Source organism: Onthophagus taurus, chromosome 2 (genome assembly GCF_036711975.1).
Source record: "Onthophagus taurus isolate NC chromosome 2, IU_Otau_3.0, whole genome shotgun sequence".
Lineage (NCBI taxonomy): Eukaryota > Metazoa > Arthropoda > Insecta > Coleoptera > Scarabaeidae > Onthophagus > Onthophagus taurus.
The window spans coordinates 5146652-5172414 of record NC_091967.1 but is presented as its reverse complement, the minus strand read 5'-3'; the positions used below and the strand labels follow the sequence as shown (position 1 = coordinate 5172414).

General features: G+C 32.8%; 1 protein-coding gene across 14 annotated transcripts; it reads left to right on the top strand.

The window, feature by feature from the left end:
• Window positions 1–525: 525 nt before the first annotated feature.
• LOC111427104 (Myosin binding subunit) lies at window positions 526–24579 on the top strand. 14 transcript variants are annotated; one of them, XR_011639599.1, is made up of 18 exons: window positions 526–1035; window positions 4683–5095; window positions 5161–5305; window positions 5360–5579; window positions 5725–5802; window positions 6021–6209; window positions 6264–6327; window positions 7418–7555; window positions 8382–8537; window positions 8656–8781; window positions 8971–9154; window positions 9336–9491; window positions 10370–10541; window positions 10595–10803; window positions 16931–17131; window positions 23023–23109; window positions 23515–23684; window positions 24214–24296. XR_011639599.1 is itself a non-coding variant. In XM_023062081.2 (18 exons), the coding sequence occupies exons 1-17, from the start codon at window positions 787–789 to the stop codon at window positions 23611–23613; spliced, it is 2886 nt and encodes a 961-aa protein (XP_022917849.2). In that variant the 5' UTR covers window positions 526–786; the 3' UTR covers window positions 24214–24338. The 14 variants fall into 14 exon arrangements, 13 of the variants coding, with proteins under 13 accessions (XP_022917849.2, XP_022917850.2, XP_022917851.2 ...); XM_023062081.2 differs by having other exon boundaries at window positions 23515–23613; window positions 24214–24338; XM_023062082.2 differs by lacking the exon at window positions 23515–23684 and having other exon boundaries at window positions 24214–24579.
• The last annotated feature ends 1184 nt before the right edge of the window (window positions 24580–25763 follow it).

Genomic DNA, 25763 nt, shown 5'->3' with positions numbered 1-25763 from the left:
AGAAACTGGAATATAAGCAAAATATATTATGTTATTTATTATAGAAAATTCTTTTATAAAAGTGTGTTGCCAAATTTTATGACAATTCTTCTAGTATAAATGTACCAATTTATCTTAAGATTAATGAATAATGTAAGTAATGTATAAAAATGACTTTATTATAAATCTTTTTGTTCTAAATTTACCCAATAAATAATAAAATTGATTTTATAAAATTAGATGGGTTGATAATTGGTTCATTTGTAAACGGAAGTTATTTATTTATTTATTTTTAGGTAAAATTAAATAAGTTTTATTCACAAGTTTATCAAGTTTAACATTTTTTAGTAATTTCTTTAAATAAAAAGGATAATTATTGTTGTAAATATTATTAGGTAAATTGCGTTTTAAACAATTTTTTAAAAGTTCATTTTTAACTTATATGTTAGAGCGAGGCGTTTGAAAATAATGTGGTAATTAATGGAACTAAAAGTGTTCGGTGTGGTTCGGTCCCGGGACGTTCAGTCGTTCGTACGTCGCGAATAGATTCGGACCAATTATTACGTAAACGTTACGCCATCTACACGAGGTGGGATTGAGTGTTTGTCAAATAGATGTCAGTGTTTGTGTGTGTCGGACAAAAAGTTTATTTTGTAAACCGCACCCTCGGTTAAGTGTGTGCGAAAAAAGGAGTTTTGCGACGATGACGATTGCGACGTCGACGACGACGACGGTTACGAATACAACGACGATTTTTAGTAGTGCGAATCCGTAGTGGCGTGGCTGCGCGACGACCGCTAAACGACGATGTCAGTGGAGACACGCACCACGTCCGCCCTGCACAAAAGGGTCGAGCAGCTGAAACGTTGGGAGGAATCGGATACCAATCGCGAACCAGTGACACCTAAACAGAGATCGAGGAAAATAAAGTTTTCCTCTGGATGCGTTTTTCTTGCGGCGTGTGCTGCCGGCGAAAAAGACGAAGTGCTTAGATTATTGGAAAAGGGGGCCGACATTGATACCGCCAACGTAGATGGTTTGACAGCCCTACATCAGGTATGTTACCTCCTCCAGTTTTTCGAGAACCTTTATCGCGATTCAAGTGACGTAAATCACTCAATATGGCTACTGCACAGCTGAGTTTTTTACGCCACACATATATATACAAATTAAAAATTTTATTTTAAACGATCTCTATTTATTAATATATTATTTTCTTTGATTAGTGTCATTGCCCTCCACCAACCGATAACCCCTATTTCCTTTTTTTTACCGCGCACTAAACCATAACCTATAAAAAATTAAAGTCCGCGCCGACTTTTTCTCTAAATATAAACATGTCAATGAACACTCCAAGTTAAAATAGATTAAAACATACAATTCGTTTATTATAAAACTAACGTTATAAATAATTTATTTTTCCTTCGATTACTCATTGAATATTTTTAATCGGGACGCATAATCGTTGAGATATGTGTACGTGTAGAAAACCGCCCGCTTTTCCTCACCTACAAGGTCCAATTACTAATCAAACCGATACTGCTCCTGTGCTTTCACGTGTTTCTAACAATTTTCATCAACTTATTACACATTTTCTAACGTTTTACGATTTTGTAACAAGTTTGAGATTACGAGGTTCTTACTAAAATATAAAAGTCAGAATCTCCTGATAAACTATCTTAGGGGATACTTGCAATGGTTACAGCGGTTTTAAGTACTCTCATTTGCTAAGAGCTGGATTAATCTATTAGATAAATTTATCTAGAGGTGGTAAAAGTGGGCTTAAGCAGATTTTTATTACGCAAATCTTGACTCTTTGTGGATATAAATAAAATTTTATTGTTTCTTCAAAGATATTTTTTATTTCATGTTTATAAACCTTACGAAAATTTAATTTATTATAAATCTATGTTAATACAACAACTCCTCCTCTAAAACAGAAATATCTTTTATCTTGCAAAAAATATCTTTTTCAAATCAACATTTTAATGAGTAATCTTTAGCTTTTGCAAAAACTAATTACTTTGAAGCAAATACTTAGTACCACAAATGCTAATAATAATTAAATCAAACGTTATTAATAAGGAGTAATTATGAAAAATATTAGGTTTGTGTGAAAAAGCTTATTTCTTTGTTGTTGTTGTATAGATAATATGTACAAGTAAGTACTAAAAATTGTTTCAATAATGTAATAAATATAAAATTATTCGATATTAAAAGTCTGGTATCTCCAAACTTTATGTAAAAACTTAATCAAGACCCCAACAGGACGCCTTCCATCATCAGCAAGATACAGTCGGGAGATAGAACCTCGATGGTGTCTCTTCTCCAGCTTCATCTTTCTTCTCATCTAATTGCAAATTTTAAGATTTGTACTTTTAGTTTAGAGGTTCTATGTTGCCATATTTGGATTTTCATAATAGAGAAGCGCTTACAAATAACAATGAGAGAAGCTAAAGACCGATTCAGGTGGAATCAAATCACAAATTAGTGCACCTAAACACCATAGAGTCACGATTCCTCGGAAATGAGGAGACGGACTTAGAGAGAGAAAAGTTGCTTGATTTTAAGTTGATTATTTGAATCTTTTCACCTCTTCTATACTCTATTTTTTAATTCGGAGGGGTGTTTTCAAATTCAATGCACTATGTAACTGTCGGAATCATCCTCTAAAAAGCTATCATTTGTTCTTATTTTTATTTGTATGAAAGAAAATTGTAACATAAAAGAATGTCACTTCTTTAGTATTTAACTCAACAAGAAATTTTAAATTAAAGGTCTAATTTAACACGTTTACTCATGCAATTATGGCATTTGTGCTTGTTGACGCTGATGTCATACTCAAGCAGCGCTTAAAAGATATTACCTAATAAATTAGCAGGTATATGTGGTGTAGGGACATTTATTGGGTGTTCTAAAAATAGTAACAAAATGTTATTATAATTGAGATCAAATTTGATTGACAATTTTCAAAAATTTCCTTAAAATTGTTAAATTAATTTTCGAGTTTATAAATATAGCACTTATCATCTTATCAAAGTGCATGTATATTAAATATTTATCAAACACCATTCCACGAGGTTTATGTTTTTCGATTCGGACACGTCAATTATTTTTACTACTTCGTTATCGGTTTGGTTTTGGCCGTCGGCTGACGCCGCAATTGGTTATCATTGTATAACTATTTTGTCTGGCCATGTTAATCACTAAGCGTATCAAATTCCTATTAAAAAAACCAAACCACACAACGAATATAGGAAATATTTCTCATATATCTTTTATGAGTCAACATTTACAAAACAAAACGTTATTTTTTCAATATGTTTTACATTGTTAAGAAATTAGAAAATTTACGAAATAACGATGCATCAATATTTAGTTAGTACATATTTACAGTAATAGATATTATTGTATTGGTGTTTACATGTTAATATATCATGATTACAAAATAAAAATGTTTATAATGTTATATTTAGTAATTTAGAGTTATTTTACAATAATAACATATTGCCAAATTCTAAGAATGACATCCCGAGAAAGTTAACCTGTGATAATTTTCGTCTAACAAGCGCTTATAAACCATCACAGAACTCTGCATACTCTAAATCATTCAGTTTGATTAGGAAGTTCTATCTTATGCCATATTCTGCAAAATTTACATTTTTCAGAACCCAATGTAGTACAATATTGAATACTGAGTAGGGATGATAGCGGGCATCTTTGCTTTATTCCTGTCTTGACTGATATTTGGTTACTTAACTTACCCCTATGCAGTACCTTGATTTTTGAAAAAAATCTTTGTTCTAATATCGGAGAAATAGACATGGAGCAGGCTATACAACGTGGAAACCATCTGTTTAAGGGAGATTGGGACAATGAGATTACAATTGGGTAGTATAGGACACAAATGAACGAGGATAAAATGCTAAAAAGGCTCTTAAGCAGCAAAATGCACATGACTCATGAGTGTCAGAACCTGGAAAAAAGTTACTCTTGATCGGAAGTGTTGGGGGCAAAATATAAAAAGTTAATTAGGGCTATAACACCAATGAAGAGAGAGAGAGATGTAAAAAAATAATAATAAAAAAAACAGTTATATTGCACACCTTATTCACTCACAAACAACTAACATTGAATTCATTATAATAAATTTTACATTATTTTTATACTCTGTTAAGTTTAATGAACTCGTTTTTTAACGGATGTGGTCTAATACACGCATAGTTAGGTTTTAAAATGATACAATAACAGTTATCAGGGTTTCTTCATTCTTTGTATTAATGCAAATAAAATGTTCTACTTTTCTATTAATTTTTAAATGTTGTTAAGAAATTGTTCGGGGATTCAACCTGTTGTTTGTTTACGGTGTCTTCGCCGCATTACGCCAATTGACTTAGAGAGAGTCGTCTTTGACACGTTTCAAGTTTCGAAATCCGTTCTCATTGTCAAACGGGAGGGGACCCCGCGTCCAAGATTTCGATCGCGTGCTCACCGCCACACGTCTATTTCGGACCGTCCTAGATTTATCCCGAATCGACCGTTACAAAAGTAGGTACCGAGCGGTTCCTTTTACTTTTTTAAACACGTCGGTTCAAGGGAACGCCTACTTATTTTAGAACTTCTTCGATACCCCTTTATCAAATCAAATTCATTTTCTAAATTGGCGGAGGAGCCACTTATTATGTTATTTATGTTTTTTACAGGCATGTATCGACGACAACTTAGATATGGTGGAGTTCCTAGTGGAGCATGGGGCGGATGTAAACCGTGGCGACAACGAGGGTTGGACGCCGCTTCATGCGACCGCCAGTTGCGGTTTCCTTTCGATAGCCAAGTACCTGATTGACCACGGTGCAAATGTTGCGGCGGTTAATTGCGATGGGGAACTCGCCCTTGACATAACTGAGAGTGAACGGATGGAAGAATTGTTAAAATCCGAGGTGGAAGCCAGAGGGATCGATTGTGAAAAAGCGCGCAGCGAAGAAGAACGATTGATGTTAAGGGACGCCACCGAATGGTTAAGCTCGAAAACTTCATCCGTTGACATTGGAAATGCCAAAACTGGCGCTACACCTTTACATGTAGCCTCTGCTAAAGGATACGTTAAAGTAATTAAGTAAGGAAACTTAAAGATCTTTTTAATGTGGTTTATTTATTTTATATTACCTATTTTTTTATTAGGGTTTTGTTACAATGCGGTGCGGATGTTAATAAACAAGATAATGATGGATGGACTCCACTTCATGCGGCCTCCCATTGGGGTCAAATGGAAGCTACGGAATTATTAGCTAATAATATGGCTGATATGGACGCTCAAAATTTTGTTGTAAGTCTCAGAAGTTAAACTTGATATCTGATTAATTTATAATTTTGTATTAAGGGGCAAACACCTTTTGACGTATGTGATAACGACATGTTACCTCATTTGGACATGTTAAAAAAGCGACAAGTAAAAGACGAAGCAATGCGCGGTTTGGGTAAGAAGCGACCAGAACAAGATAGAACGACGGAGGTTGAGATGCCAACGAAGGTTAAACGTGTTGAGGTGAAAATCGAAAGTAACGAAGAAGATGAGAATTTGAAGAAGGAATCGGAAGTGGGTGAGTATTTGAACCGATTTTATCGTATAAAAATAAAACTAAAAAAAAAAATAGTTATGATCAAGTTTTGATTGAGTGTTTTTGTTCTATTCTATTTCTCTCTTTCATCCCGCTTCTCTGTAAACATACAAAAAATAATCTAAAGGAATGGAAGTTTCTAGTTCGAGTGGTACAGACTCGAATTCGGCGAGTGATGATTCGGAATCGGATGATTCGGAAAGCGGTAAAGTCTTCATTAGTACAAGAGAGCTTTTTGGATTTATCGATGTTATTAAATTTATTTAAAATTAACAACTAAATGAATTAATTTTTTTGACATTAGTATCTTTTATGATTTTATTTTTTAACATCTACTAAAAAAAACTACATCTAATTGGAATGAAATGCATGAAAATGAATTTATTTTAATTTGAAATATATTGAATGATTTAAAATTTACAGAAATAAAGAACAAAGTAAATACGATGAACAACGACGTACCTCCAGTACACATAGTAGCTGTTAAAGAAGCCTCTGAACAAGTTAAAGGGCCTCCGTCCTTACCACCTAAACAACCCCCACCTGATAATGTTAATATCGACGATAGCGCTCCAACGTGGAGGAGACAAACTCACAGACCTAATAGTTTTAGTAAGATTTTTTTATTTTTGTTGGAATTTTCTTATTTAGATTTGTTTATTTTAGGAGAAAAAGACGGTGAAAACGAGGTGACTATTCGAAGAATACACAGTTTTCAAAACGACCCAGAGTAAGTAGATTTTTTTTTTAATTTTATTTAATTTTTTTATTTAAATGTAACTCCTTGGCAATATGAGTCGCTTTTGGCGGTTTAAAAACCATTGAATTAACAAAAATTAACAAATGATCATTCGCAAATATAACCGTTTTGCTTTCATTTTGCAAGGGAGGATCTTTATTTTAATTTATTTGCACGCATCATACAGATAAACAAAATTAATGAATTAATAAAGAAAATTTATGTTGAAATATCGCGTGCAGATGAATTAAATTTTTTTTTTTTTAATTAATATTTTTCTTTCGTTTTTTTTTTACTATTTTGTTTCCTGTACGAGGTATTACTACTTTAGAATGTGTTTCGGAAAGCGATATTAACCAACATTTAAAAGATTAGATGTAGTGGATTTTGACGGAGTAGTGGTTTTTTTTTGCTTAAAAATTAACAAAAGTTCAAATATGCAAGGAATAAACTAGCAAGTTTTGTTGTTAGTGTTTTACAAATATGTACAAAATTATATATAACTTTCATCTTGTATTATTAATCACATCAAAACAACATGTATTATTCTAAATTGATGTTGGTATAAGCCATGATATAACGCAATATCTCAAGATAATATCAACCATTTTCCAAAGATAGTTTCAGATGTATTCATAGGATTCTAAGCTGTGTTATTTTAAAGTTATAACATCAGGGTGCACTCAAGTGATAAAAATTAAACTATAATCTTGATTGTATTCAAACTTGTGTATCTTAAACCAGGTGCATTAATACAAAGCATGTTGGGTTATATATAATTACATGTATATCTAGATATAATTTTAAGATACTGTATTTTTTTATTAAAACAGTTTATTCCTTGCAATATAAACGTAAAAAAAAAATATAAATTTGGAATAACTTAAGCATAACAACTAAAATGAATTAAATTATTTAAAAACTTGATTTTTAGTCAATAAACGAGAATAACATAGAATAAAAAAAGAGTTGCTGACGGTTAAATAAACATAATGTATCAAAATGGCCCATTCTAAAGTAGTAGGGCCCCGGATAGGCGACCGCGTTCTCAGCACTCTGACACTGCTGCTTGCATGTTTAGGTTCTACGCGCGGTATCAGGAGCTGCGCTCACGCATCCAGGCTAATTCCTTCCCGTGTTACTACCATCCCCCGAACAAGGACAAATTCCAAACCTTTATCCCACCCCTTTTCAATAACTCAAACCAGCGGCAGCTCAGGTATGCACGTTAGTTTTTTTTTAATACGTCATCGTTAATTTTCTAGTACTAATAAACATAATATCGCATTCACTCACTTTTGAAAGTAATAAAATAATAATATTCAACGAGTTTTAAAATTAAAAAAAAAATAAACGATATGACGACTTCATTTACTTCATTTATGTTAAAATTGACGTGTTAAAAGTCAAATTTAAGTATAAACAGAAATGTTTGGTGATACACTAAGAATGTGTTGCTTTCAAGGCGATTTTTATGGAGAAATTGAAAATTTTGAGTAAGTTGTATAAACATAACGAAGTGAAGTTGTTGTATCGTTTGTTTAAATGAAGATAGATTGCAAAGAGACTAAATAATTTCAAAAAAAATCTTACTTCTTCTCTTTCTTTTAATTTTTTTTGTAGATATTAACAAAAGTAGCTTCAAATTAAAAAAACACAATTAAAGTACGGAACCCCGTGGGTCTGAAGAAAAAAATTTTATTGTTTTTTTTTTGTACGTGAATGGCATTGCATAGCTGGCTTTGCATGCTACACTGACTGACTGTTCACGTCGATATAACCGAAAATAGAAATAATTATAGTTATAGAGGAAAGAAATAATCTCCCCGAAATATTATTTATTTAATATTATATTATATAACAAAAATTGATCTGTTAGTTACTAAATATCAGAATTACTATTTTTTCTAATAATTAGAATAAAATTTTAAAGGGGGTTTCTATTTTCTTAACATTTTCTTTCTTATATTTTAATGTACGTTTATCGTCTATTGTCCTGGTGTACCTTTTGTCTCTTTTACGTGTTGTGTTTGTCCGTTTTGTAGCAAGTCTAATAAAATTGAAAACGAAGACGCGACAAGTAGCACACCCGAAATCACTGGTACCACAACAACAACTAATACAACAACCACCACTACAACAACGCCATCGACAAAAACGGTTTCTAGTAGTCCACTGCCAAATGTTGTACCTATTAGGAGGTATGTAAGCTTTTTGTTGCTATTTTGCTTCCTATTTGTTGTACTATTTGTTTTTTTTTATTACTTTTTGTTGTGTATGGATCAAATTGAAATTATAAAAAAATAATTTTGGCCATAGTGGCTTGAAGTTGGCGATTGCAAGCGCCACACCACCCACTAGTAGTGTTCAGACTACAACGCCCCCAACCCCCACTACACCATCCAATGGAAACAACAGGCTCACCATGATCAAAAACTTCTTCAAGTATGATTTTGAATGGTCTTCTTTGAGTGGTTTAAATGACTTAAAAAAATTTGTGTGTTTTTTTGTTAACAAAATACATATCTTCCAAGATCAAAAAAAGACATTTGGTTGGTTGGAATTTTTTCGTTTTCATTAAATAATCAAAAAAAAAGTATTTTAATATTATATAAACGAATATATTTTTTGAAGGTCTTTTGTTCCGCCCGTTCGAGATGAAGAGAGCGAAACTCAACGAAAGGCTCACGCGAAGAGAGTACGGGAGACGCGCAGATCAACGCAAGGGGTGACTCTGGAAGAAATCAAGTCCGCCGAACAACTGGTTAAGATGAAGAATCAAACTACGAACAATAATAATAACAACAATAACGTAGAGGTAATTTTTTTTCTTTGTTATTTTTTTATTTCGTTTTATTTATAATTTAGTTTTACTAACTAATTCATTCATGTTTATCTATCCCCCTTTTAAATTACAAAATAAAAAAGAAAAATTTTTCGTTTTATCATTTATGTCGATAACTTGGCTTTTCTATTACGCTTTTCTACTCAACTAACAGTCGGGGGCTAACGGAGACTCTAACACTACCGTCAGCGTAACCGCCACCATCACCACAGCTACGCCAACCGTTATTACAAGGGATACCGAAGAACCGGTTGTTACAACGCATGAAAGGAGGCCCTCGTGGAGATTGCGGGTCGATAATGGAAGCAAGGTAAGGATTTTTTTATGTTAAGGATGAATTTTTGTTCTTAACGGACGATTTTTTTATTAAATTGAATTTGTTGGATGTCAACGAAGGTCATTGTTGCATGTGATGTTAATTGATTATATTTTATTATACTTTTTTAAAAAATAAAGGTAGGTTTATATAAGTTTAACTACACCATATAATTGCATCAAATTAACAATCGTCGTACCTTTGTTTTTCTTTCTTTTTCAGATTGAAGCCACCTTTCTGTTAGCATTTTCTTTATTTATGTTGTGCCACCCTCTCGTACACATATTTTACCTTATCACTTTACTGGTAGTTTATAGTTGTTTGTAGTTAGTATGTACATAACGCTTTCCTTTACCTAATTTCATTTAATTATTATTCTTGTTTCATAAATCTTACTTTTATTTGTGTAGATAGAGACGTTGCTTTTGTTAATCTACCTAACTATAATTTATTTGCGTTGTTTACCTTTGTTCTAGTTTAATTAAGGAAAACACTTTAATTTTAGGTTTTTGTTATTTGTAGAAAAAATTATAAATAATGAACAATAATTAATTCGGTGTCAGCTTATTAACTTCGTTCTGTGTAATTCAACACCTATAAATAATTTCAATAAACGTTTTTTCACACGTAATTAAATCTATCTTTACGTAACACACATTCCTATTAGATTTACAAATTTGTGATATATGATTATTCTTTTTTTAAAAAAGCAACCTGATGACCTTGACGAATGTGTTTTATCCTTATTTGAATCAGATGATGAGTTAATCTCATCAATTAATGTTATCGTGACGTTCGTTTGATTGGTTGCTTTTTTAAAACGCAATATTAATTTCAACGATAAATATTTCGATTCTTTTATTTTTTTTTAGTTTAAACTTGAGGATGTGAACAAACCGGAAGAACCACCTTCAACTCCATCGTACATTCGAAGGAGCGGCCTTCAAAGTAATCCTCTTCCAAGACCTTCGTCCGCTCCTGTAGAAACTGCGGATACAACCGTAACTTTACCGTTACGAAGACCTAAATCTACCGAAGAGAAAAGTAAGAATTTAATCTTTGTGATGTTTCGTTTTGTAATTTTTGCGTTTTATTAGTCGCTTTGGAACAAGATAAAGAAAACGATGCTAGAAATGCACAAGCTACTTTGGCTACCCAAGCTGCTATACAACGGAGAAGGAGACCCAAAAGACGATCAACTGGTGTGGTTACTTTGGAGAATATGGAAGATGGGGAATCGGAAAAAGATCAATCGACAGGTGGAGGTGGTGATTTTGATGATTCCACCAAAGTGAATCATCAAGAAGTAAGTGATTTTAATCAAAAATAAAGATTGTAATTAATTATTTTCTTAATTAATTTATTTTTATGGAGAATAGTGATGGGAAGAGAAGAAAGAACGAACTTTTTGACTATACAGCTCTTTTTGCAAAATCCTAAATCTTTATGAGGCCCTTGGAGGCTGCTAACCGGTTCTTTTTCTTTTGCTAGTTAATATTCTCTATCATTATCCGCTAGATTTGGCCGCTACAGGCGAAAATGGATTTGGTTGCCTAAATAAAAATTTAAAAAAAGTGTCATTTCAAAAATGCACTTGATTTATTTCTGTTTATTTATTGAACAAGTTGCAAATTGCAAACTAACAAATATAAATTTGTTAAAATTCTCGCCTTTTTTGATTTTCAAAGCGATATAAAGATTTGGATATGCATATAATAATTAAGTTGTTGTTTAAAATATATTTCAAAACTTCATAAGGTGTATCACATGGGTTTAAAAGTTTTTAAATAAAACTCAACTCTTCCGCCAGGTGAATGCCGTCAATGTCTTTTCTGTTGTTATGTGTAAGAGTAATCTCCAAATTCATGCTTTGCTTTATGACGACTTCTTTTTCCCAATTTCTTAGCTCGGTAAAATTGTGCAAAAATCCGAATGTTAAACGAAATTAAGTTCGACGTCTTAATCTAATTTTTGTAAAGTTTAGTTGTACATTCATTGAGTTTGCAGAATTTGAAGTTCAGACGCTATAACTAACAATTTTTGATAGTCTTCGTCACGTCTTAGTTTTTTTAGATTATTTGCAAGCTGTACAATGGTTTCAACTGCTGCACAAACTGCGCATTTTGGGCTTCCTAGCAGAAGATTTACTCTTTTAACATCTAAAAGTCCATTGCATACATTGCTATTTATACCAAATTATTGTAATGCATAATAATTTAACTTCTCTAATATATTGCTTGCTTCTACTTTAGTATTATTTCCATGAGAATCCAGCAAAGACGTATCTTCTACAATACCAAAAAGTGACGAGACAAAAATCTAACGGGCCTTATCGCATGTTAATGTTAAATTAGTCAGATGTTTGACAAGAATAGACTATCTATAAGTGGATACAGAAAAAAAAAATACAAGCTTTGTATTATTCCAAAAAAATTGACCATTTCTATATTTGATTCTGCAGCATCATTTAAAACAAGATTAACAGAGTGACAGGAGCTACGAACAAATAACTCTCGGATTTATATTTGAAATCTGTTTTTGTAGTTACCTATCATATTGGCCCCATTGCCCTATTCTCTACAGCTGTAAATGTCTAAACCTAGTAGTACTTTCATTGGGTGGTATGAATAAAGGAGAGTAAAACCTTATACTCGCAAAATTTCGAGCATTTGCTACATATTTTATGAATAAAACTGTAAGTAAAAGCTTTTACTCAACACTTTCCTCTGAGCATGAGCATCTACTTACTTTTAAGCATATGCTCCGATTGATATGAATAAAACGGAGGTTTTGCTTCACATTTTGAGCATATGCTCGATAAAATGTGCATCTAGTTCAGTACTAGATGCACCCTTTCAGTGGTCGGTAATAATGGCAGAGTTTATTAATTTACGGGCAGAAAAACATTACAAAGTACGAAGAGGAGCTGATAACCGAGATTTTAAATCACTTTACCGGTTTGAGGAAGAAAATTTGCATTACATTGCAACACACTTTATGGGCGAGAACAACGAAAGAAGAGGAGGTGCTCTTTCGTCGGACCTTAAAATTAAGATATTTTTACGGTATATGGCCAATCCTGGTTTCCAAACTGGTGTTGCTGAAGAATTGGGAATTCATCAGTCGACAGTATCAAAAACAATTACGTACGTGATTAACAAAATACTCGAAAAAGCTCCTTTATGGATCAAATTTCCGTCAACGTTGAACCAAGTAAACGAAGCACAGGAGAGGTGGCAGGAGACATTTCAATTTCCATGTGCGATAGGCGTAATTGATTGCACACACGTTCAAATATTGAAACCTATCCATCACGGTGATGAATACATCAACAGAAAGGGGTTGGCGACTTTAAATGTGCAAGCAACGTGCAACTCCAAAGAAATCTTTACTAGTGTTGATGCAAGTTGGCCGGGTTCTGTGCATGACGCTAGAATTTGGAGAAATTCTGAAACACGTTTGATTATGCAACAATTCCCTGGTGCAATATTATTAGGAGATGACGGTTATGGTTTGGAACCGTGGCTAATGACACCATTTCGGAACCCAAATAACGAATCTGAAAGAACTTACAACAGATTGTTTAAGAAAGAAAGGGTGATTATCGAAAGATGTTTCGGCCAACTTAAGCGAAGATTTCCAATTCTAAAATATATGTGCCGTGTTAAATTGGAAAGAGTCCCTTCCGTTATTGTTTGTTGCATTGTACTACACAACATTGCCAAATATTTAGGAGATGCAGATTTTCCAGATGATGATGATGAAGAAAATCTCAATAACGGCGAAGAATATGAATTAGAAGAAGATCGTCTTCTTCATCAAGGCTTCATCTTCCAATGTTTTTTTCTGCGGAATTTGTGTTTTCCATAGAATTTCCGGCCTTTTTTGCAACTGCAATGCTACTAGCAAATTGTTGCTTGATACATCGTCACCATTTTCTTCTGCCGACATTGTTGTCTTACAAATTACTGGTTTATACAAAGCATTAAACTTCTAAGGGTATAATTCAGTATGTTAGGTTAGATAAATAAACACAAACATCAAATACTAAGAGCGTAAGTATAACAACTGCGGCACCGATTTATACAAGTCACGACGAGTTAGACGAGCAAATCCTCATTTGATCTAAGCAGATGCTCATAAGTAAAAGCAAATCATTATTCATACAAATCTCAGCAAATGCTTATACTCGGACCTTTTACTTTCAGCATAAGCTTATAGCTGTTGCTTATACTTAAGAGCATATGCTCGCTTTTTATTCATACCACCAATTGTGTCTAAAAATATACAGGGTGTCTCAGCGAGACCGGTCATTAGACGTTTCTGGGGTACTGCCCAAAATAAAAATTTGAGAATTTAGACTTAAGTATTATCAATTGCGTTCTCTTTGACTAAAATATTTTCAGATTTGTAGCACTTCCGGAATAACCGGAAGATGACGCACCCTACTTTGTTTGTTTAAATGGAACAGCCTGTATATTTTTACATATTTGGATTTGTCTATTTTCAAGGTTAATGAATAACTTTACTTTTTACAATTTGATTCGGCCGTTCTCGAGTTATTCCAATTTTTTTTAAATAATCTGCTATGTTCAAAAAATCAGAGAACATTTGATTTTTGGGATATTAATTTAGGAGTCAGAACATGCTTAAGCAACATGTTAGAGTATGTTTTGGTGCCGAGAACGGCTGTCTAGAACGTTTGGTCACTTTACTATGGCACGTTAACTTTTCACAATGATGCTTTGTATGGATTTTGTATGCATGACATCCACAAAGTAAGAAATATTTCACTATACATTATTTGACATAAATAAATTTCCAATCAATTAGAACGTATTGTTGGAAAAGAACTTAATTATTTCTGATTTGTTTGATTGAGGACCGCAAGTGTGTTTTAAATCGTATGAATGGGTATATTTGGATTGTTTGTTATGTTGAGAAGTCTGTTAAATTTGGTAGATTCGTTCTCGACACGTGGAGGCGGGTAAAAATTGGCACGCGATGTGTATATTTGGCGGACCTACACCTTGATCCGTACCTCGAAAAACCAAGTGGGTCGTTGAAGTGTCGCAAGTTTTCGAAGGTTCCAATTTATCAAACTCACGATGACGCACAAAACTTTTCGATTATCCACCTTCTTTAGTAGTCGCAACATTTTATTTAATACGTAACGCAAAAATTACGTAAATCAATAAACTCTATGATTTCGGTTTTGGAAAGTTTCAAACTTCAAAGGTCACTTTGCGAGTGCTAACTTACTCTTACTCTCACTGATTATTATTTACTCTAAAAAACATAATTCTATTTTTTCAACTAAATCTGATTATAGATTTTCGAGATTGAGTAAAAAACGCAGTAAATTAATTTAAGCTCTAATTATTTAAGAGATGAGTCACTACCTCCGGGGTAAACGAGTATAATTTTAGAATATTCTACTTCTCTAATAAGAGTTAATTGTGTAATTAATTCAAGTTTATTTCAAACGCGGACATTTCAAAGTTTACGAATTTTGAATCACGTTTTCAATCAAGTTTTATTTATAATATGTGTTATTTTAAGTCTTAGTTTTATAAAGCTACCTAAAAGGCAATAATAATCAAACGCACACCGAAATAAACGATATTTATGTGAGATTTTGTCACCGTAAAAACCGTGCCAAAGGTGTCGCAATGGTTACGGTGTAAACCGCAGAACATTTTGAAGACCGTGCGAATAAAGCGCGTAATGTGTTCCCCCCTCGTCTATTTCTGGTGTTTTCGACTTCCTTCTGTCGCGTTTTCCCGTTGCATCTTTTGAATGGGGGAGGCGTGCTCTAATCGCGATAATAAAGTCTTTTTTTGGACCGTTTCCAAACAACTAGAAGCTGTTTTTGCGATATTGTCTTTCTCTTTCTATCTTTAAACCATTTATTTTAAGTAAAGGATTAGAGTAATTTAAGTTGGTGTCGATTTTACTATAAAGATTTGGCACCAAATGGACATTAACTTCTTCCTCTGTTCGTTGGCAACAACGTTCATTTTACACCTGTCCTACAATTTGAAATGTTCGACCTTAAGTATTATCGACAGATTCTCAATATATCGGGACTTAAATGTTTTAGAAACGCTGGCACCGTTTGACCGTCGCGGACTTACATAAATTGGTTGTTTCGTAGAATTCCTGCCAGTTTTCAAACGTATCTCGAGCCTTGAACGTTCACACGTATTCTCTCTCTCGGTTTGTTTTCGTTTTCTATAGGTGTGGTGAAAAAGTAAATATTTTCACTTATTTGCGTTTGAAGAAGAAAATGTTAATAAATAAATTAAGTTTTTTTTTAAATTTGTGGTTGTGATGTGACTAAAAATTTCTTCTTCAAATAGTAAAATTGGCGCTAAAAAAACAACATAATCGGTGTAAGAATTATTTTAGGTTTCTCATTGAGGGAAATGTCGTTCAGATCGAAACAACCCGTTCCTCCGGCTCGAAGAAGATCATCTTCGGCCGTTCGAAACGGTTCCACCAGCTCATCCACCAATTATAACAGACCGAGAAGTTACATGGGTTCGCATAGTAGTCCGTTTTCATCGGCTTTAGCCGCTATTCCGTCAAATACTCCTTATACAAATTACTCGCCGACTTCTTCTTATAAGAATTACGGAAGTTACTCATCGAATTATAAAAGCCCGTATTATCAAAATAGTTATAGAAGCGGATCTTCTCCAAGCGGTTACGCGAGTTTAACAATTCCCGCCAAAGCCCTGACCAACATTAACGTGGTCACACCTAATTATTCGAAGGTTTATGATAATAGTAGAGAATATGTTAGTGGTGGAGGACGAACGTCAAGGCAAATGAGCCGATCGGGGAGTTTTACAAGAGAAAATTCTTTAACTAGAGCTCAAAATGCCTTACAAGCTCTGGGTAGTGGGATGGGTTCAAGATCGCATAGTTTAACTTCATTAAATTCAGAGGGTTATATTGTAAGTAATTTTTTTTTGGGTGATGATTATTTTCTAAAAGTGGTTTTATAGTTTTTTGGTTTGCACGTGCCAGTTTTTGATGGTTGCGGTGTTGGCACACGTCGCTTTTAAATAGAAGCGAATAATAAACATTACAACCAATTTTATACCGTGACTGCGAGCGCGTGCCGCCAACTCCGCCGCCGTCGCTGTCTACCAGTGCGTTTAGCCTATATTTACGCCCTTCCCGGAATAACGCGCGCCTATTATTAATTATTCGTATAATTGGAGGGCGAAAGCTCCGAACTAAAATAGACGATGGAGTCTTTGAACTACTAATGTAATCAAATGGGAAAAGAAAAGTTCTTTCTCTTAGAATCTTCTGTGAAACAATTACAATTTTTAATGTTACTTAATTATAATTTAATGACTTAATTGATTTAAGCTTAACAACGGAATTTGTTTTTATTTCTTTTTTTTAATATTTTCCAGAGTGGTAATGAAAGATCGGGAAGAAGTTCGCGCGTTAGCAGCTCAAGCGATTTAATTTTAAGGGGTGAAAATGGCGAAATCGATTATAAGAGGCTGTACGAGCAATCGCTTACTGAAATTGATAGGTTGAAAGATAAATTGAGAAAATCCGATGAGGAACTTCGAGATACTAAACAGACATTAGAAAAATTACAAACTGTTGTAAGTAAAAATTATTTTTATCATTTTTTAATACTTATAATTAATATAAACACAGTCATCAATTTATACCCCACTTCTTCACAATTTACCAGAATTCCATAGCTTTTTTGTACAGTCTTTTCCGTAATGCTTCTTCTTCAAATATCTCCATGTCTCCCCCTTCACGTTGCTCGTAGAATTCTCTCTATCAGCTGAAATATGTCGATGATGCAGCTAAATAGAACTACCACAACGAAATTTACCAGGATACTCTGGGGATCTGTCTTTACAGTTTTTGATTGATTCCACAAGATGTGTGGAATGTCTGATATATGATTCTGATTAATCTGTACAGGGTGGGCAAATTTGGGTGTTATTATAGGCTATCTCAGAAACTATAGGAGATACGAAAAAAGTAGGTGCCATGTCCCGGTCTCTTTTTTCGATACTAACCCAATCCTGCAAACACTAAACCTCTATCTTCTTTTGTTTTTAAGTTATAGCCAAAAAGTCAAATTTTCGTGATTTCAAAAAATGCTCATATTTCGTTTATTTTTGAAATTAGAGAAATGCGGTTGATACGTTCTTAAGACACTTTTTTAAGTAGAATATACTGCCGTTGAAAATTTTTAAAAATATTTGATGATTTTTGAGATACAACACAAAGTTGTGTTTTTTTAAATACAAACTATAATAGATTATGGTGTTACTGAAAAGAGCATATTTGTAGCTTTCCAATGATGTATTGCACGCATGGTGTATTTGGGGAAAATAAGCGTTATTTTTTAATTCTAAAATATTAAAGATTAATATTCAAAATTTTAATTATAGTAGGCGAGGAAAACGTTAAATACCACTTAGTTACTATAGTAACGTGAGTTTACTGATCATTTCATTCATGAATTTTTCGAAACGAGTTTCCCGCTTAAAAATTCCTCATTATCTTTAAATACATTAAGCGATAAAATTTGAAAATGATAGATAAGGCTCCATATACCATATAAACATCGTTTCAATAGAAAGTCCGCTGCCCAGTTTATGATCCCTAATCTTCCTCTATCTCACCCAATTTCAAAAGAAAAGGTTGCTAATATGAAAAAACTTCTAAATCTGGTTGGGGAAAACAGGGACGATACTACCGAAGATTTCATTCATTGATACCCAACTGTTCTAACCTTACAACCAGTAAGTTTAGTAGAAGAAGATGACATAGTCTGTGACTGTTTAGTTCCTGAAGTTGTTGTTCATATTTAATTATTCATTAATTAATATGTTTCTTGTATTTTTAATAAACAAACTTTATCTACAAATCATTTTTTATTGGTGAACAAAGTAAGGGATAAGATACTGAGAAATTTAAATCAACTCTTCAAAGTTTTTATTCATTGGTACAAAAGCAACTTTATCCTGCACAATGGTACAAGGGCAACTTTCTGTCATATTTGTGCAAAACCATATAGCAATTAGGTAGTAATTACTGTCCGAACCCGCCTACTATAATTAAAATTTTAACTTTAGCGCTTACTATTTTGGAATTGAAAATTAACGCTTATTTTCCGCAAATACACCATACATCATTGCGATACATCATTGGAAAGCTAAAAATATGCTCTTTTCATTAAGAGGATAACCTATTAGCAAAAACAACGAATACCATTTTATTCAGCCATCGTTTAAAATTTTTATATGTTTGTTACATCAAAATTTCTATTTTTTTATATAGTTTTTAGTGATGCATTTAGTTTTTTCAAAAAATGTCGCGTAACGTTTCTAAAATCACGTTTTAAAAAATTTTTAAAAACGGAATGCATCACGAGGTAGTGGAATGTAAAGTAAATCATATTTAAAGAGTTCAATTTTTTTATTAAATGCAGCAAATTTAAATAAAATGGGTTTAAAACGTGTAGTCCGTTTTGATTGCTTGTGGAGTATAAATACGGCAACATCGCAAATATTGCTCCGTCCCAAACATTGCCCGAGACATAGTGGAGCTCGGTATTCTCAGTAACCGAGACGTCGGCGTAGTGTCTCCCAAGAAAAACAAACCTGAAGCGATTAATATTTTCGGATAGATCAAAAAATTTGTATATCATTAATTTAAATTTAAACATTTAATTTACGTAGAATGCAAAACAATGTCTAAATGTGGCAATACATTTTTAATAATGAGAATATTTGCACAATTATCTGATCATCTACTATTAGATTAATTATTAAAATAAATACAAAATAAAAATATAAAGAAGCACCAAAGGTATATTTTAAAATAAATAATACAATATAAATAATAAAAAAATATATTCACTTATAAAAAACTAAAAATTTTCTTAATAACAATTTTTAAATATTTTCAAATATTTTCTGATATAAGGGTACTAAAATTTTACGTTATCGTAAAGAGAAAAACAATCTCTATCAAATGAGCCTAACGAAAGGGTACATTGCCATTTAAAAAAATTCAAGTGTTATTCATTGCTCATTTGTTTTCTGAAATATAAACAATTGAATGCTGTCTTATTATGGCAAATAAAATATTAAACAACTTTTGTATAAAATGTTTTTTTATAAAGTCAACATTTACCGAGATATATACTATATTCCATAAATAATGGGCACCCTATATAAAATATATGGTGTTTCTGTAAGTGGTGGCATAATTTCAACCACATATACTGCTAGAGCAAAAATTATGACAGCTAGTCTAAACATTTTTAATCTTTAAATACAGGTTGATTTATTAGCTCACCATCAAACTTTGACATATGATAGCTAATCCAATTACCAAAAAAAAAATGTTAATGAACATATATCCTATTTCAATTATTTACGAAATTATAACACTTTAAAGTTTTCTGCAGCGAATTTATTAATAGTCAGTAAAATCAAACATTCAACAAAAACAAAGTTGTCATTGTAACATATCAGTTTGCTGTAAGGTTTAATTATTACATACAAGAAGAAACTCAAAATGTACGCTTATAACACTGAAGAGTATGCTGATATAATTTTCGTGTATTTTTTTTTTGCGATTGAATCGGTCGACAATCAGTATCAGAATATCAAGAAAGATTTCCACAGCGTTATTTGCCATATTAGAGAAACAGGTAATCCTATTCGACCGCATGTAGTTAATGTAGCGGACGAAGAAGCTGTAATTAATGCTGTCATTGATAATCCTTCCATCAGCACTCGAAGAATAGCACACAACATACATGTAAGTCAACATTTTGCATGGCGCGTATTGAATCGACAAGTCCTTCATCCGTATCGTAAACAGAACGTTCAAGCTCTACAGCCAGGAGATAATCAGCAACGGTTAGCATTTTGTGAATGGTTATTGTAGTAACATGCCCAAAATAATGACTTCATTTCAAATGATCGCTGGACAGGTGAATCATGTTTTACACGAGATGGTATAAATAATTACCATAATGAACATATCGGGGCATTACAAAATCTGCATGCGATTAGACCAAGGAAATTTCAACAACGTTTCAGCATCAACGTTTGGGGTGGATTATTTAACAACAATTTACTAGATTTGCATGTACTTGATGGACGTTTGAACGCTGTAAACTACAGATTTTTTTGAACAACACACTTTTTAATTTACTTGAAGATATACCTCTTAATGTATGTAATTCAAAATATGTGGTACCAGCACGATGATGCCCCCCTAATCGCGGAAGAATAGTTGTCGAGTGGTTAAATCAATATTTTCCAAACAAGTGGATTGGTAATGGTCCATTTGCTTGGCCACCTACATCCCCCGACCTTAATCCATTAGATTTCTACTTATTGGGTCATATGATACAAATTGTGTATCAAGTGGAAATTAACACACGAAAACAGTCATTAAACAGAATACAAATGGCTGCTACTGGAACAAGAAATCAACCAGACATTTTAATTCGGCTGAAGAACTCTTTAATTCGTCATTGTGAAGCATGTATTCCTTCTTCAGAAGGAGTCTATTTTGAACAATATTTGTAATATTTATGTGTTTTAAAAATAATGTAGCAGTTAATTATGATATAAAAATGAAAACTTTAAAGTGTTATAATTTCGTAATTAATTAAAATAGGACATATGTTCATTAACATTTTTTTTTGTAATTGGATTAGCTATCATATGTCAAAGTTTGATGGTGAGCTGATAAATCACCCTGTATAAATCAATAAATGGCTAAGGTATAGATTATCTGTAATAATTTCAATGATTTGTCATATACTGATAAAATTTGGTATACTGTGCAATTTTATAATGAGGAATCTGATAAGATCGGCATCCACCAACATCCCTTTTCGTGAAAATATATAATTTTAACTAACAATCGATAATAATAAAATACTAGCAATAACAGCTATGTTCCAAAAAGCGGCCCCGACTCGTATTCAAATGCATTCAACTAAGAATAAAATCAACGTCGCTGATTGTCGGGGAATTACCCGACAATCGGACAGTCCTAGTCGCCATCGGCCTGGCGCGCCAGCCCGATCGAGTACACATGGAGCGGTGTTGCCGCATTAAGCGTGTTCACGAGGGAATCTCGTTTCGAATTTTTCGCCAGCTAGGTAGGCCTCTTAACATCATAATCAAGTATAGTTTGTATTTAAAAAAATACAACTTTGTGTTGTATCTCAAAAATCATCAAATATTTTTAAAATTTATCAACGGCAGTATATTCTACTTAAAAAAGTGTCTTAAGAACGTATCAACCTCATTTCTCTAATTTCAAAAATAAACGAAATATGAACATTTTTTGAAATCACGAAAATTTGACTTTTTGGCTATAACTTAAAAACCAAAGGAAGATAGAGGTTTGGTGTTTGCGGGATTGGGTTAGTCTCGAAAAAAGAAACCGGGACCTGGCACCTACTTTTTTCGTATCTCAGAAACTATAAGAGATAGAGGTTTCTTTTTTTGAGACTAATCCAATCCCGCAAACACACAACCTCTATCTCCTTTCTATCCATCTTTTGCCCTCACCCCCTCTGCCAAAACCTGCTTCCTGTCCATCACATCGTCCGTCAGCTTACTACACCCTCTCAGTATGTGTTCCAGCGCCTCCTAATCCTCTCTAAACAACCTACACCACCTCTTCATATGGTCCGTCCAAAATCTGGTCACCAATCACTCCCCTTCCTCATCCCCTTCCATCAACAGATACTTTGGCAGTTCCTCTGCCATTATTTCCCCATACCTTACTTTATATTTCCCTTCCTGTATCTGTGACCTTCTTTCCTGCATCTGTATATCCCTGTCCCTATCCCTCAGTTCTCTCCACATTTCACCTCTATCCACTCTTCTATTGTCGATCCCAGTTAGTGGATATCACACTCTCCTATAATATCCTTCCCTATCTTCCAACCTTCTCTCCTTGATTTCCCTCCAGCACTCTCCCAGAATCCTGCAATGGGGTCTTCCTTCTATGCTTTCCACATACTTCACTGCTCTTGTCTTCCACCCTTACTGCATCCAGCTTAACCTCCTCCCTCACTACATATCCTGGAGTCTCCCTCGCCATTAACCTGTTGATTAACCTGTAAAGGGAGACGAAAACTTGGTAAGGTGCTTCATCAACTGGTACAGAAGAAAATGTATGGTTGTGCCCACTAAAGCCTGTACAAATTTTCTTTGGATCCAAATCATAACCATGGTGGCTTGCAGATAAAGTCTGCTGGTAGAACAATGATGTCTGTTTTTTTCTTAAGCTCTTTCATTAATGATTTCGGTGACTCTACAGGTATTCTGCTAATTGTTATTTCCACTTCGCTGATTTCCTTCCTCATATGATTCTTGTATTTGTTGGTATCATCTTAAAAAGTGGATATATTAGCTTGATGACTTGTTAATAGCTAATTTAAATAAATCTACTTGTAAAAAAAATTATTATCTGCTTTTTTTTCTAGACGAGTAAAAACTCTTTATCGGAGTTAGAAAAAAGGGAAAAACGGGCAATGGAAAGAAAGTTAAGCGAAATGGAAGAAGAACTCAAGGTAAGTGTTTCTTTAATCCATTTGTTTATGTCCTCCTTCTCACTCAATGGTTGGATGGATGTTATTGGAATAAGTTTGACATTTACGTGTCTCTCTCTATTTTATTATTATTTTTTTTTTTCAATTTTTTTTTGATAGTGATAGTTTTTCTACCTTATTTTTTAATAATCTTTTTTTATATTCCTTTTTTTCTAAGTAGATCTCATGCTGCTAGCGCTTGCTCCTTAAGTTGTTTTTCCACCTTTTTACGACTAGTGACTACTTTTTTTTTACAAAATAAATTTTTATAAAAAACATTGAAAACAGATTAAGAAACAAAAATTTCTCAAAAAAATGAGAGTAATCGATTCACTTTTTTTTTCAATTTATTATTGGTGCACAAATCAAAATTATTATTTTTTATAGCAATTGCAAAAGCTCAAAGCTGAGAATGAACGTCTGAGGGCCGAAAACAGGGCCCTGACACGTGTCGTCAACAAACTCAGCATCGCCACAGAGAAATAGGTAACACTTCGTCACCAGCTACCCCGCACCCCCGCTCTTTTTTTTAATTAATTAATTAATTAAGAGAAATGGTAAACAATACAATTTTTTTTCTTTACTTCCGCGTCTTTTCGTCGCACTCATTATTCCCAATTCTGTTTTTAGTCTCGTCCACGTGTCTTTATAAAAATGTCTCAACTTTCTATTCATCGCATCTAAGTGTTTTTTAGTCTATTTTTGTTATTGTCTCTATCTCACAGTTAACGTTAACATTTTCTTGATTCAATAAAACGTTGAAAGCACTCAATGAGGATGAAATTGTTTATTTTGATGTAGTGTAATTTTATTTTACCGCTTTTGAGTTTAAATATTTTTTGTTCTTTTTTGCTTTTGTTGTTTTAGGAACGTAGCTTGTTCTGGTGTTTCGTTTGTTGTTATTTTTTTGATGGTGGTTAATGTTTTTAAAGACGTTGATGAAGATTGCATGGTTTATTTTATTGTTAGAGTGTATTATTTTTGTGTAGTAAATATAATTTTTGTTTAAAATAAACCAAATTTTCATAATCCGTCCTTTATTGTTAGCATAAAATTTCTTGTGTATTTATTTAATTTTTTTTCTAGCAAATGGAAGTGTTGAAAACGGAAGTGCAACGATTAAAGGACGAAAACGGAGCCCTAATCCGAGTGATCAGTAAACTATCGAAATAGTTACGTTTTATTTATTATTGTTAACGTGCCCTTTCCCTCCTCCATTATTAACCGTGTTTACCACCTGCATTTTAAACTTTGTAAGGTTGAATCTTGAAACCCCCACCCGATTTTTTTTTGGACCATTTTAACGTCCCTTTTGTACTTTTCGTTCTATGTTATAAGTGGTTAGACGTCCGATTCAAAATAGTTATTATTCAACTGTATACTTGATGTTCTTAGTTTTTATATAGTTGATGTGTAAAGTGGACAATTATAGTATATTGTTTTTTTTTTCTATTTCTTTCTCTCTATTTGTGTTTTCTTTATTACAAAAACTCGACTGTGTACTTAGAACAAATTGGCTACACTGCCCTTAAGGTTAAAAAAATAACATAAATTACTCTATAATCGTTATAAGCTTTCGATGTAATATTGACATAAAAATACGTTGTGAAACCGTATTTTTATTCATTTATTTTTACCGATTTAAAGAATTTTTAATACGATTTATAAAAAGAGTGTCTATAATCAAAAAATTAAAAAAGACAATGTGCAAATATTTTTGTTTTTAATATAAATATATGTGTACATTTGTAAGACGATAATTCTTCTCTATTTCTATCTCTCTTATTGTTTCTTTTATTCTGAATTGGCGAAGATGTGTCTTTGTATATACCTATTAATAATAATTGAACGTTCTATTTTTGTCTTGATATAAATTTAGAATATGATCGTTTTTTGATTACGATTTCGATGGATTTCGTCGTCGGTACGTTTGTGCCTTGCTTTTCGATAACTTATTGAACTTTTGACTGTTGCATCATCAGAACTTCGGTTCTCGGCCTAAAATCGCAACGAAAAATCAACATTAAAAAATCAAAAAGTTCTAAATTATACGTTTAATCGATATAATCGATAATTTTTCACTTTTTGAACAACAATTCTGTTTGTTTATTTTTGTTTTTCGTTTCGTTACTTGGCCGAGAAGCACTGATATACATATAAATTATTCTTTCTGTATTTATTATTGTACTTTTTTTTGTTAGAATTATAGTATAGTTTATGTGAAATCGTTTGTGAATATTTTGTAGCCAAGGTTCTTATCAAATATATCATTTTAATTGACTTTGTATTTTGCTTGTTAATCAATTTAGAATTTATTTCATTCTTTCTAATATTATTACTTTTTACCTAGTAATGTACTTTTTACATTAATTTTAAATTTAGACAATCAAATATGTGAAGTTTTTTTTATTTTGAGGTTGGTACTGACTGGTATTAACAATTAAATGTGTCAAAACAATTTTAAAAGATGTTGCGGTGTTATTTCTTATACAAATTCATTTTTTAATGTGTCATTTAAAGTTGAAGAAGAATATTAGATTATCCAACTCGTTATGAACGTATCCCACCACAAAGGCCTTGCTGTGACGTCATTGGAAGAATTGACATATCTATGTTTTTATTTATAAAATATTAAA